Below are 12,359 nucleotides of genomic sequence, written 5' to 3' on the forward strand. Positions count from 1 at the left end.
CTAAACAGTCATGGCCAGCCCCAAACAATCCTGGGAACTGTAATTTGTTGAGGGTGCTGTGAATTGTTAGGTGCCTCTGTTTTCCTCACAGAGCTACAATTCAGAGTGGTCAACAATCAACCCCTCTTCTGTGACAATTCTGGGAACCATAGAATCATATAAAAATAAAAAGAAGAGGGCATGGAAAAGTGTAAAACAAGTGCTGCAACCTTTTCCACCAGGGGTCATACCTCTAATCAGTGTTTTTTTCAAGGGGTACTCAAGGGTGCGAAGTACTGGCACCTCCTCCCCTTTTTTGGTTCTTTAAAAGTGTGGCGCTTGCTATAATAACTTCATGGTTGAAAAAAAGCACTGGCTTTAATATTTTTTATTCTGAGTGAGGAAGTTGTAAAAAAATAAGAGAGGTTCTGTGAGGTCACCATCACTTCCACAGAGGACCCTCAGCATCAGAAGAACATACCCTAACAAAAAGATACAATTTCACCTACTTCAAAACAAAAAAATTCCTTCCAGTAGCACCTTAAAGACCAACTAAGTTAGTTCTTGGTATGAGCTTTCGTGTGCATGCACACTTCTTCAGATACCATGCACACGAAAGCTCATACCAAGAACTAACTTAGTTGGTCTTTAAGGTGCTACTGGAAGGAATTTTTTTTAATTTTTTTTGTTTTGACTATGGCAGACCAACACGGCTACCTATCTGTAACAAATTTCACCTACTTGTTATCTCTAGGATTTGGGGGTGGGGGCGAGGGGAATACAGTAGCCATAACCTGTGTTTGAAAAAGTTTGGGATATGTATACGGAATTTAAAGCACATACCCCTAATGAATTCTAGGATTGTGGGGGATAGTGTATATGCAGTTGACTATCCCCACCCAGAAGATCTAGAACCAGATCACTGTAGATTTCTCCCGATTCTCAATCCGGCTATAGAACTGCGTTTGGAAGCCCACCAAAAAGCGGAGGTTGGCTGGTCTTTTCACCCTCACCGCCACCCTCAAAGAACAGCCGCACACGAGCGCGGCCATTGTGAAGGCAGGACGGCATTTCCGGAAGGAAACCACCTTTTTTCCCGACTTGCTCAGGCACGTGGGTGGATGAGGAAACCCAGCACTATCGCACCCCAGGAAGGAAAACAGGGGCCCGGCTAGATGTGCTCCCCGACCCCGGCTCAAATAAACGCAGATGGAGGGAGGCCAAGAGATCCCCTCCGCGAACCACCCACCAACCTCCTTCTCCAGCAACCCCACAACTCCCACCCCATAAGATCACCAACCAATCCACGCTCTCGCCCCTAACCATTACCTACTCTCCCCCACCGGCAGCCACAACTGGTTGCGCGCACTGCGCCGCTGCCTCCGGATCTGCGGCTGATCCACTGCGGGAAGCCCCCTAAACCGAGCGCCGCCTCCTTCCGTCCCTCCCAGGAACAAAGAGCAGCGGGGTGGGATGGGAGACCAGTCCCGGCGGGGGAAGGAAGCGCAACGGGGGAAAGCTGCTTTCCTGGGGAAACCTGAGGCTGGTTTCGAGGCAGCGGATGCAGCGAGAAGAAAGAGCAGCCCGGCATGGAGGAGGAAGGCGGGTGGAGGCCGCTCGGAGGAAGTAGGGCACGGGTGGGGCCGGCCGGCAAGAAGCCGTACCAACCTCGCGATGCGGCGGAAGAAGCAAGCGGGCGCCTGGGAGCGCGGTCCTGAGAGCGCGGAACAGGCGCTTGGGCTCCTTCCAAGGAGGACCGAGATCTGTCCCGCCCCAAGAGGATTCCCCGCACGCGGTTCCGAGGAACTTCCTGCTGCTCCGGCGAGGCCGGGGGTGGGGGGAGAGAGATGGAGGAGGTCGGTGGCCTGGTTCCCTTTCGCCTCCCCTCCAACAGAATGGAGTCTGATCTGTTTCCCTCCTTGGAGTAAATCCCACGTTCAGCCCCGAGCCTGCACCTTTTATTCAGCGGCGCTTACTCCCAGGAAAATGTCCGGGGGGCTTTCTGTGGCTAGACAAAGCGATGCCCCAAAGGACGTGATAGTGCACGGGGGCCTGATGGCCACCCAGACAAGGGCACCCACCTCGGATGCCCACCACCTCCTTGACATGGCAAGGGTTTGGTTATGTGCTTGACAACCTGCGGCGCACCAGAACCAGCAATGGCAAAAACTGCAGGAATCTCTGGCCTGCCTGGACTGGGCACCTGTGGGTCTGGATGTGGCATGGAGGGAGGCTTATGCTCTTGCCTGCCTGCAACACTCAATTCAACTATGTAGAAGCAAATCAACAAACCAGTGAAAGCTGCATGTGTAATGCTAGAGGACCAGCTATTTATTAATTGAATTTAATTGTGCATTTGTAACCCCCTTTTCCTTTAAAAAGGAAGTCCAAAGCGGCTAGCATCACACCACAGACACAGTATTAAAAGACTGGGCTTTTTTCCCCAGCCGGAACTCAGTTCTAGCACCTCTCAGGTGGGCGCCATTGAGAACAAGAGAGGCGTTCATCCGGAACTCAGTTCTAGCACCTCTCAGGTGGGCGCCATTGAGAACAAGAGAGGCGTTCATGTTGAGTTCCGGCTCCTCTTTTTCTATAAAAATAGCACTGTCAAGAGAGATATTTGACAGCTGGTGTGGGACCTAAGAGACCAGGGTTCAAAATCCCACACTGGGTGACCTTGGGCCAGTCATTCACTCTCAGGGTTGTTGCAGGAATAAAATGGGGACGATAGACCGTCCTTGAAGGAAAGATGAGGTATAAACATAAAAATAATACAAAAAAGGCAGCCAAACAATATGAAAAGTCCCTCAAGCAGCTTTTCACAAAGTGGCAGATGTTGCTAGTGACTTCTGTGCACAAGGGATGTTCCCTGTCCAGAGATATGGTGTCAAGACAGTTTTCCAACCCCATTAAAATACGCCTTTTTATTTCAAGTCTTTATTTCTCTTTGTGGTCTGGTATTTTGAATAGCTCAGATAAATATACTGTTTAGCCTGGGATCTTATGCCACGCTGGAGTGGGCTACAATCATTTATTAGTAGCTTTTATTCATAACCTAATGAATCAGCTGGTGCACAATGAGAGGGGAGGGTGTTAATTCTGCATTTTTACCAGTGCTACACCTGATTATTACATGGTTTCAGGGGAAAACAACCTCACTGGCCAAATGACAAATTCTACTGGGCCAAGTTTGGCCTGTAGGCTTGAGATTCCCAGCCAGTCCTAGTTTATATTGCAATTATTAGCAACACGGGGGGGACGGGGGACAGAATACTAACGTGCTGCAGGACTATTCCGTTTATGATATAACGTAGGTGAAGCTCTTTGAATACTGTACAGCAAGAAGGAACCTCTGGCATGCTAAAAAATAAAGGACAGGTCCTTTTATGGACTGGTAATTGGTCAAACAGAACCACAGCACATGAATATAAGAAATAGATCTCTCCAAGAACCAGTATCGGTAATTCAACATACATAAATTATCTGGGGGTGAGCAACAAGGTGGCCAAGTTTCCTGACAACATCACATTATTCAGAATGAGGGACTATAAAATGAATGAAAGCTCCAAAGGATCTGTCTAAAGTGGATAGACAATAACATGGCAAATGCAGCTAAATGTAAGTGTAAAGCAGTGCACACTGGTGCTAAACAGCTTCACATATACACTGATGAGGGCTGAGCTGGCAATAACCTAAGAGGCCTATTGGAGCCATACTCAAATAAAAATGTTGACTCTGTTTGGAGCAATTATATACAGATGCTGTTCTGCACCGTAATTTGTTTTACAATAACCAGATGCCTCGGGTGTCTGTTAAGAAGTGTGCACAACTTAACAACATGCCCCACTGAACTAGGGTTGTGCTACTGTAGCCCCAAGCTATTCATCAGCAGCTTTTGTGACAACTAGCCCCTTCCACCTTATTATAAATAAGCAACACACTGCTGTCCACTTCCATCATGACAATCCTTTATCCTCCTTTATACAATGACATATACATGTTCAAACCAAGGTAGTTCAACTGAATTTAGCTCTAAATACAATTCACGCTACGTTAAGAGATTATATGGTCATTTTGATTTGAAAAGCTACACATGTGGAAATGCCAGCTTGCTTGAGGACTTACTCATCACCAGCTGCCCAGTTTACAAGTTTCATTTTCTCCGATGGAAAAGCATTTGACTCCCTCTTAGTTCCTTTTTCCCCATGACATGTCTCAAATACTATTTCAGGTTTGGTTATACATACTGATTCATCCTCACTAAAAATGTATCAGTGGAAATACAGTATAGGAAATGTTTGCCACTAAGCAGATAGCTTCTCATACTTATTGGAGGTACACAACCACAATTTTATACACTGCTATCTACCTTTTCCTGCCTGGAATGTGGTGGGAACTAACTTCCCACTCCCAGCATTCAGTCTCCTCCCTCCCCCAGCCTCATAGTGACACCCTTCAACTGTCCAGTGTTTCAAGCTTTCTGTCCTGTACAGGAGATGGTGTGTATATTAATGAGAAGAGAAAGCATTTAGGAAGAATCTTAAGATAAGCAGGTTACTATAGACTGAACTAGCAGGTCATGCAGACCTTATTGGATAGAACTGATTGAAACAGTAGTATGCAGATAGGAGGCTATTGTTCCTCCTGGCGATGATCAGTGCATCAGGAGGAGCCAGCACTGTGATAAACAATTGTATGCAGAACCCAGTGTACTTTTGAGATGAAATGCTTATCAATAGTAAATTGTTATCAATATGCTTACAATATTTGTAAGTAGGGATTTTTTTCTCTTTGCACCAGTACTGCTTTATTTCAACCTTCCCCATTCCTACTCATAATTCATATCTTTGTTTTCTAAGTGCTGATAGTTTTAAAGATGCTGTTGGTAGAAGAAAATTACAGAAATTTCCCGTCTATAAGACACCCCATGTATAAGGTGCCCCCTATTTTTGGGGACTCAGATTTCTAAGAAAATGGGGGGAGATGGCCCAGAGTATAAGATGCCCCCTAATTTTTGACATTTTGGGGGGGGGGGAACCTAGTCTTATACACAGAAATTTACGGTATAGAGGCTACTGATCCACAGGGCCAGTGACACAACCCTGAGCTTTCAGAATTTAGGGTGGGTGCTCTGTCACAACAGAAATAAAAGCTACGTGACAACACTTCATCAGAACAGGAATTCAAAAATGTGCAACACAACTCAGATCATGTTCCAACAGCAGAAGAAATTGGCTCCATTCTTAAGAGAGGATGGGGGTGGGAGAGAATATTTTTGTTTTTCAAGACTGCTTAAATTATCAGAGTTCAGAGATAATGCAACCCAACTCCTGAGAGGCCTGCTGGAACTCCCGTAAGTATGGTATAGACCAGTAGTGGTGGACATCAATGTGAACAAAAGAAAACTATTCTTTCTGCATGGAGTACAGGGTTTCTAGGACTGAACAAAATACAAGAGGCAGATAAGAATTCTCCCTCTTCTGGACAATAAGCAGCTAAACAGCTGAAGGTTGTGCCCACTTCTCAAAGCAAAACTTTTATGAGTTGAGTGCATGTCCCTCCTTTATCCACTCAGGCATATCTTAAACAAGCAAGTACTGACAAAGCTTTCACTGCAGAATAGAGAGATAAGAATGCTTTGAGCAGTAGCTATCTTAGTACAAAAACAGCTTTTACAACTCTATTCAGAACCAATTCAAATATTCTGAAAAAAAGCATGCAGTATAGGATTCCCACAACTGCATCAAACTGAATGCACCTAGGTGGAGGGAGCTAAGTTGCCTCTTTAAAATTCTCTCACATGTGAGAAAACATACTTTATGAGGAAAGGTATTCTGTCAGTGGGGAAGGTTCTTGCTTAGCCCACATTGGAGAAAGGTAGCTTTCTGCCTGCATCATGTTTCTAACCTTGATGGAACCCTTAACAAGTTTTCCAGAATATCTGAATTGATTCCACAATGTTCTGAATGCAATGGTTCCCAGGGCTTACTGTAAAGTGAAGCACTGGCCTCTAGCTGCTGCCATCTTCCCACACTGCCTCAGTGCCCCACATGGGCCCAAGTGCATTCCCAGAAGATGAAGATAAGTGGCAGCTGGAGGCCAGTGCTTTGCAGCACACTCTTGTTTGTCTTGTAAAAAAAAAAAAGGAGCCCCATCACTGCTGCTGTATGGTAAGCTGGTGAGAGCTGAGAAATGAAGAAGCTCAGGTAAGCCAACCGGTGGCAGGAAGGTAGAGAGAAAGGACAGGAATCTGTGCAGATGGGAACTATGTGTGGTTTGTGTGCATGCATGTTCACCGAGTCTGAGGAGTGTGGGGCCCCTACCAGAAATGGGAGTCATGCCCAGCATAAAAGCCATTTTGTGATTCCACCCATGACACACACCCAAAATTCCAAATATACACACCTGTCCAAAACGTTTGAGGCCACTAAATGAGATATAATAGTAAATAATCTTTCCAACAACAAAAAAGGTCTACGAAATAGATCTGGGTTCTCCTTTCTCTCACCTTATCCATCAACTGTTCCCAGACCAACACCCTTCCACTGCCTCTTAAATTTCCCCCCTTAGAGCAATAAAAACTCCTACATTAAAAGAAAAGATGGATCATGTGCCCCCTCATCCTTTCCTCTCCAAGTAGGACTCTGCATTCTACATTATCTTCAAAAAGTTTGCCTACAATGTCTTCCTCATTCTCAAGACACAGGGAGACAAACGATGAGTGCATGCCCTTTATTGCAGACTTGGCTTCGGCTGGTGAGGATGTGTGAGGGTTGTAGTAAGTGCTCCATCACCGGTACAAGTAGTCAGCTTGTATGTTAGCAGCAATCTCAGCTTCCCACTTGTCACCATTGTTGAGCAGCTTCTCCTTGTTGTACAGAAGCTCTTCATGTGTTTCCGTGGAGAACTCAAAGTTGGGACCCTGCATAACACAGAAAGGAGGATGAAGTCAAATAAAAATTACATGTACACATAGATATGTCCATACTGCATACTCTCTCTCTCCGAGTAGCTCAATCTTCTAGACACAAATTTGAAAGAGGGCAAATGTAACAGCACCTCTTCATTAGCCTTAAAACACCCAACCCATTCACCTCCACAATGGCGTCAACTGGACAAGCTTCTTGGCAGAATCCGCAGTAGATGCACTTGGTCATGTCAATGTCATAGCGAGTGGTCCTGCGGCTGCCATCAGCACGGGGCTCTGCCTCAATGGTGATTGCCTGTGAGGGAGAAAGAGACGTAACTCACTAGCATGTGGCATTCCCCAAGCCCCAGTGATAGAAGCCTTGAAAACCCATGCTGAACTAGAGGAGGAGCAACAGCAAGTTTATCCCTGCTGGAATGAAGGCAACCTCATTTGCAATCAAGAGGCTCAGGGATTCAACAGAACTGCAAAGATGCCATGGAAGAGAAGGGACCCAAGCTTAGAGGGATGTCACAGTCAACAAGAACCTACCATCCTGCTCAAAAAGGAAGCCCTATTTCAAGCACTAGCTCAGCAAGGGTAGGTGTAGCAGAAGCAAGTGATCTACCATACATTGTCATTTTTATCCCACCATTGTAGCACCAAGTAGACAAATTATTTCACTTCTTGCTACCAGCTGCATGCAAATTAAAGAGAATGGACATTCATGTAGTTCAGATAAAGAAAGTAGGTCCCATGGACATGGAATTTACTCGCAAATAGAATCTGAACAGGACTATATTACAGGCCCTATTACCCAATCCATACAGGTTGTGTGAGAGTTTAACTCCCAAATGGCTTGCAGCTTTCCATAGGCTTACAAATGTCACCTGCCACATCAGAAAGGAAGCAAAGAGTTGGTAACAAGGGCCTTACCTGAGCAGGGCAAACAGCCTCACAAAGCTTACAGGCAATGCACCTCTCCTCTCCAGATGGATATCTGCGTAAGGCATGCTCCCCACGGAAGCGGGGACTCAGGGGACCCTTCTCAAAGGGATAGTTGATGGTGGCAGGTTCCCTAAAGAGGTAGCTCATGGTCATAGCCAAGCCTGAGGGAAAGGAGAAAGCAGATGTTTTATTTAAATACACAAACTTGGGAGCATGTCAACAACAGAGTTCAAACAAATTTTAAGAGTTATTTAACTGCTAAATAAATTACCTAGAACTAAACTAGATTTAATATTCCAATTGTTGCAGTGCTATAGCTTGCCTGCTTACCTAGAACAAGTCACAATTACCACCAGGTACAAAGTGCAAGTAGATAAATAGGTACCGCTCCGGCAGGAAGGTAAACAGTGTTTCCGTGCACTGCTCTGGTTCACCAGAAGCGGCTTAGTCATGCCAGCCACATGACCCAGAAACTGTACACTGGCTCCCTCAGTCAGTAAAGCGAGATGAGCGCCGCAACCCCAGAGTCGTTCGCGACTGGACCTAACAGTCAGGGGTCCCTTTACCTTTACCTAGCTCAATGGCAAATAATGCCCTGGTAGGGCACTATTTCCACTTTCCCATGTAGCTATAATGTTGGGAAAAACTAGGGAAAAGACACAGCACGCCAATTGAATGTGTGTAAATTGAGAGTTGCCTGTAGTTACAGTCAGCCAGTCAGCATGAGATGAAAATACCTTGTCATGGTTCTAGACAAAACTGCTGTGGAGACCATGGATATGAGGAGGTTGCCAGCTCTCTGGATAATCCATTCTAGGACTGCATATTAGAGTCTTCCCCTTCATGCCCACTCAGACAAACTGCTCAAAGTTACAAAACTAGTTTCTCTTCTTTACCAGCTCAGCCTTTGCAACCATCATTCTGGTTCTCACCTCGGATAAGTTCTGTCCACAGGACGGTCTGTGCAGCCTTGTCAGTAATGGATTTCATGTCTGTCGGCTCCTCTCTTAGATTTACATATTCTACAGCCAAAACAGAAAAGTGTAAGCTGTTGCTGTCCAAAAACACCAAAGATTTAATTGTAATACATTCCTACGAAGAATTTCCCATGTTAATGTTCATTAAAACCAAGATTTCAAAGAGATTCATGCCCAAATGTTCATGTGTGGTGTCACTTTTGGGGACATGCAGATATTATCAAAATTCATATCTATGCCCCCAAGAAGAGCCTCTAGGACCAACCTCTAGAGACAAATGTTCTAAACTATCGTTTCAAGTAGTTCAGACAGAGAGAACACTATTATGTACTTACTGTAGGAGGCTCTTGGGGTTGTGTTGCTGAGATGTCGGCTAAGACTTAAGCATACTGGAGTCCCTAGAAAACAGAAAATTTGGGCAACATGCTAAATAAGAGTAGAAACACTAGTCCCAGAGTCCCAAAGGAGCATAGAACCACAGCACCATTATTTAGTTGGATTCATATGCCACTTTTATTACAGTGTATGTCCATAATCTTGCGATTTATATGTACACTTTGAAATGAAACTATGCAATTACCTTCCCAGAAAATTCTACCAGAAGCACTTCTAAACCTATGTTGTGCCTTTAAGCAGGCCAATGCTACAAAATTGGCTCAAGCACTTGAGTTTTATGTAGACCATAAAGGTCGTGTTAGGAAAGTATTACAAACAATTAAGTTTCAACCACACAGTCTTCAAGATTTGCACAAGAACAATGGCATCCACAATGTGTGCACAGAATTCATATTGTTCCCTTCAGGTTCTTCAACTGTAGAATCCAACTAGGAGACAGCCAGAACATTGGAGGACTTTCCTAAAATACTTCTTCAAAACAGTCAAATATACTATCATAAGAGGTGTAAGAGTTGTTCAAAAGCCAACAAGAAGTCTACTTTCATCACCCATGGTAGACTTCCCTTTGTTTTTTCTTCAAGGATATTAGACAGCATCAGTCATTGCAACTTTATTTCTATGGATTTACATAAACAAATATTCCTTCTTGGATTCTGATCAAATGCCAACTTTGAACTCGAATGACTTTTTTGTTGCAGCCTACCTATTCGGGAAGCCTGGCGCGTTATCCACAACACAGGCATGTTCAACCTGAGTCTAGGACTCCTCTGCAAAGGGAACAAGGAAGGAAAACAAAAACACTCTTGTAAAAAAAAAGAAGTAGCAGTAATCAAGTTGGTTAAATCCAGTTAAATCCGTTACCTAATCTTGTTAATCCAGCAGTCAACAGTTGTATTTCATATGATGTATTAAAATATTCTACAGGAAAAGTGCAAGTGATCCAAGTTCACCAGGACTCAAAAATCTGGATGTTAAAAAGTTTTTTTAAAAGGAGGGCAAGAAAAAATATATTTCCGGACATGTTGAAGAAGCCCCCATATGCAATTTGTCATAATCTTAATATGGAGTGATGGTGGCATTATGCAGACATAGCATACAATTCTATACACACTTATTTGGAAGTAAACCCTATTGAACAAACCGGCTGATACTTCTAAGCATAATATGTAGGATTATTATACAAGCCAATGTTCACTTACTAGCAAATATGCCCTACCAAACACAGTGAGACTTCTGAGTATGCACACATATGATTGCACTGTTGACTATGGAAAAGTACAAAGAAAATTTCAGGTTGCACTGAAGGCTTATTGGCCAGGAAAACAATGACTATTCTCCCTTTGAAAATACAAAGGACAGCAGTCATTCAGGTATTATTTTATTATCTACACCCCACCATTTCTCTCATGAGAGCCCAGTGTGGCTAATAAGAATGCAACATTAAAAACAAAATTAGAACTGCAACGCAAAATATTGGTGCCTCAATATTCCCCGAGGACACCACAAATCTGGCCTCCCTGCAGACTGCAAAAACCCAGTTGGCAGGTGCCGGGGGGAAGCCATACCCATGAGTCTTAAAGCACTCAGAGCTTTGTACACTTGTACCAACACCTCGAACTGAGTCCAGTAGCTCACCAGCAGCAAGTCCGGCACTTTCAGAATGGGTGTGACATGGTCCCCGCTCGCTGCAGTGACACTGTGTCACCGGGACAGCTTCCAAGGGAAGCCCCACCAAGCACACACTGCAGCAACCCAGTGGGGAAGTTATCAGAGTGCACAGGCTGCTATAGTTAAATGTTAAAATAATCCCGGTCAGCAGCCCACACAGGACTGGGCAGAGGCATCCCAGAGCCAGGGGCGCCGCACCTGCGAGGCGCCCCCTGCTCCTTAGCGGGAGGGAATCCCCTGCCCACCCGGGGCCTAGCACGGCCCTCCCGCCGTAGACGACGATGAGACCTGGGGAGGGCGCTGCTGACACTTACTCAGGCAACCGAAAGCGCAACGTGGGGCGCAGGGGTCGAGGTGGAACTCAGGGGGCGGGGCCTTGGTTCCTGTTCTCCCGCCCCCTGGGCGGTACCAATTCGGCCTTCCCCCTCAGCCATAGGAGCAGAATAAATCCGCATGCGCACATCCCCCTGCCTGCTCCTTCAGGGCCCACCAGGCGCATGCGTAGTCACGACCTCAACCGGCCCCACGCATGCGTAGCTCCATGTCCTTTGGCGCCCCCGTGAAGGTCCCCGGCGCACAGGCGCCGCCACGGCCTCCGTTCCCTCCCCCCGCCCCTCTCCTTCCACCTTTCGCGCGGATAGAATTTCCAGGAGCCTGGAGGGGGGAAGGCGCGCGCCCGGCGTCAGGGAGCGTCAAGAAGGACGCCAGGGAACTCACCCACGACAGAGACCACAGCTCCGCTCCAAGCCGGCGGCTAGCGGGAGTAAAAACTGGGACCAATCGCCGCTTTCCTGAACGTTCATTGGCTAGGAGCGCCCTGAGAAGAGGCGGGATCTCTTCGCTGGTTGGTTGGTTGGTTGGCTGGTTGGATGGAAGGATAGGAAGGGGCGGAATGTTTTGTGGGGAAAGGGTGAGTTGATGACGCGGACAATAACAGTACGTAATTGGCTGCGAGCATTTTAAAAGTCCACAGGGATTGGCGGAGATGGTTTGGTGAAGGTTCATAGAATTCCATCTTCGCGTTGCCTGGTGCCGCTGCGGGTCTCCCTGCAGCGTAGACTTTTACTAGCAAGCGTAGTGGATCGAAGCGTACATTAAAAAATAATTATTTATTTGCTACATTAATTACTGTATTCCTTCTCCACCCCACCCCCCAGCGAGTTTAGCGTGTTCTTTCCCGCCACCTCCGTGTTATCCTCAGAGGCACCTTGAAAACTAACAAATTGCATAAGCTTTAGTGGACTAGTTTGCTCCATTGGATGCCTGAAATGCTATCCTGAGTTGCAGCATGTGCATGAATCCTTGGGGGTATTGTAAAGTAAGGTCAGAACGAAAGGAGATGTAGAAGGTATGGGGCTATTATGTTATTGCAAGTGACTGTTCGCGAAAAACATCTTGACGTCGGTAAGCCAGTTAACATCTATGATAAAAAATCCATTGTCCAGTCCTATCCACAATAACACAGTCCCTCCTGATTACTCGTA

The 12,359-nt window shown here is 45.8% G+C and overlaps 1 protein-coding gene across 5 annotated transcripts; it reads right to left on the reverse strand.

Annotated features, from left to right (window-relative positions):
• Window positions 1-6,696: 6,696 nt before the first annotated feature.
• Window positions 6,697-11,654, reverse strand: NDUFS8 (NADH:ubiquinone oxidoreductase core subunit S8). Of its 5 annotated transcripts, none has more exons than XM_083727653.1 (7): window positions 11,593-11,654; window positions 9,911-9,974; window positions 9,147-9,209; window positions 8,767-8,856; window positions 7,823-7,995; window positions 7,074-7,202; window positions 6,697-6,901 (listed from the first exon to the last, which is right to left on the reverse strand). In XM_083727653.1, exons 2-7 carry the CDS (start codon window positions 9,948-9,950, stop codon window positions 6,770-6,772), a joined length of 627 nt encoding a protein of 208 aa, XP_083583779.1. In that variant the 5' UTR covers window positions 9,951-9,974; window positions 11,593-11,654; the 3' UTR covers window positions 6,697-6,769. The 5 variants fall into 5 exon arrangements, with proteins under 5 accessions (XP_083583779.1, XP_083583782.1, XP_083583780.1 ...); XM_083727656.1 differs by having other exon boundaries at window positions 10,069-11,626; XM_083727654.1 differs by lacking the exon at window positions 11,593-11,654 and adding an exon at window positions 11,190-11,361.
• Window positions 11,655-12,359: the final 705 nt, after the last annotated feature.

This window comes from Podarcis gaigeae (genome assembly GCF_964106915.1).
Source record: "Podarcis gaigeae genome assembly, chromosome: 1".
Classification (NCBI taxonomy): domain Eukaryota; kingdom Metazoa; phylum Chordata; class Lepidosauria; order Squamata; family Lacertidae; genus Podarcis; species Podarcis gaigeae.

Excerpts from the sequence above, each read along its gene's own strand:
- NDUFS8 (XM_083727653.1), bottom strand. The coding sequence starts at position 9,950 with ATGCCTGTGTTGTGGATAACGCGCCAGGCTTCCCGAATAG. Across the intron at positions 7,203-7,822 it reads AGGCTGTTTGCCCTGCTCAG|GCAATCACCATTGAGGCAGA; the intron begins GTAAGGCCCTTG and ends TCTCCCTCACAG. Across the intron at positions 6,902-7,073 it reads CAGTTGACGCCATTGTGGAG|GGTCCCAACTTTGAGTTCTC; the intron begins GTGAATGGGTTG and ends TGTGTTATGCAG.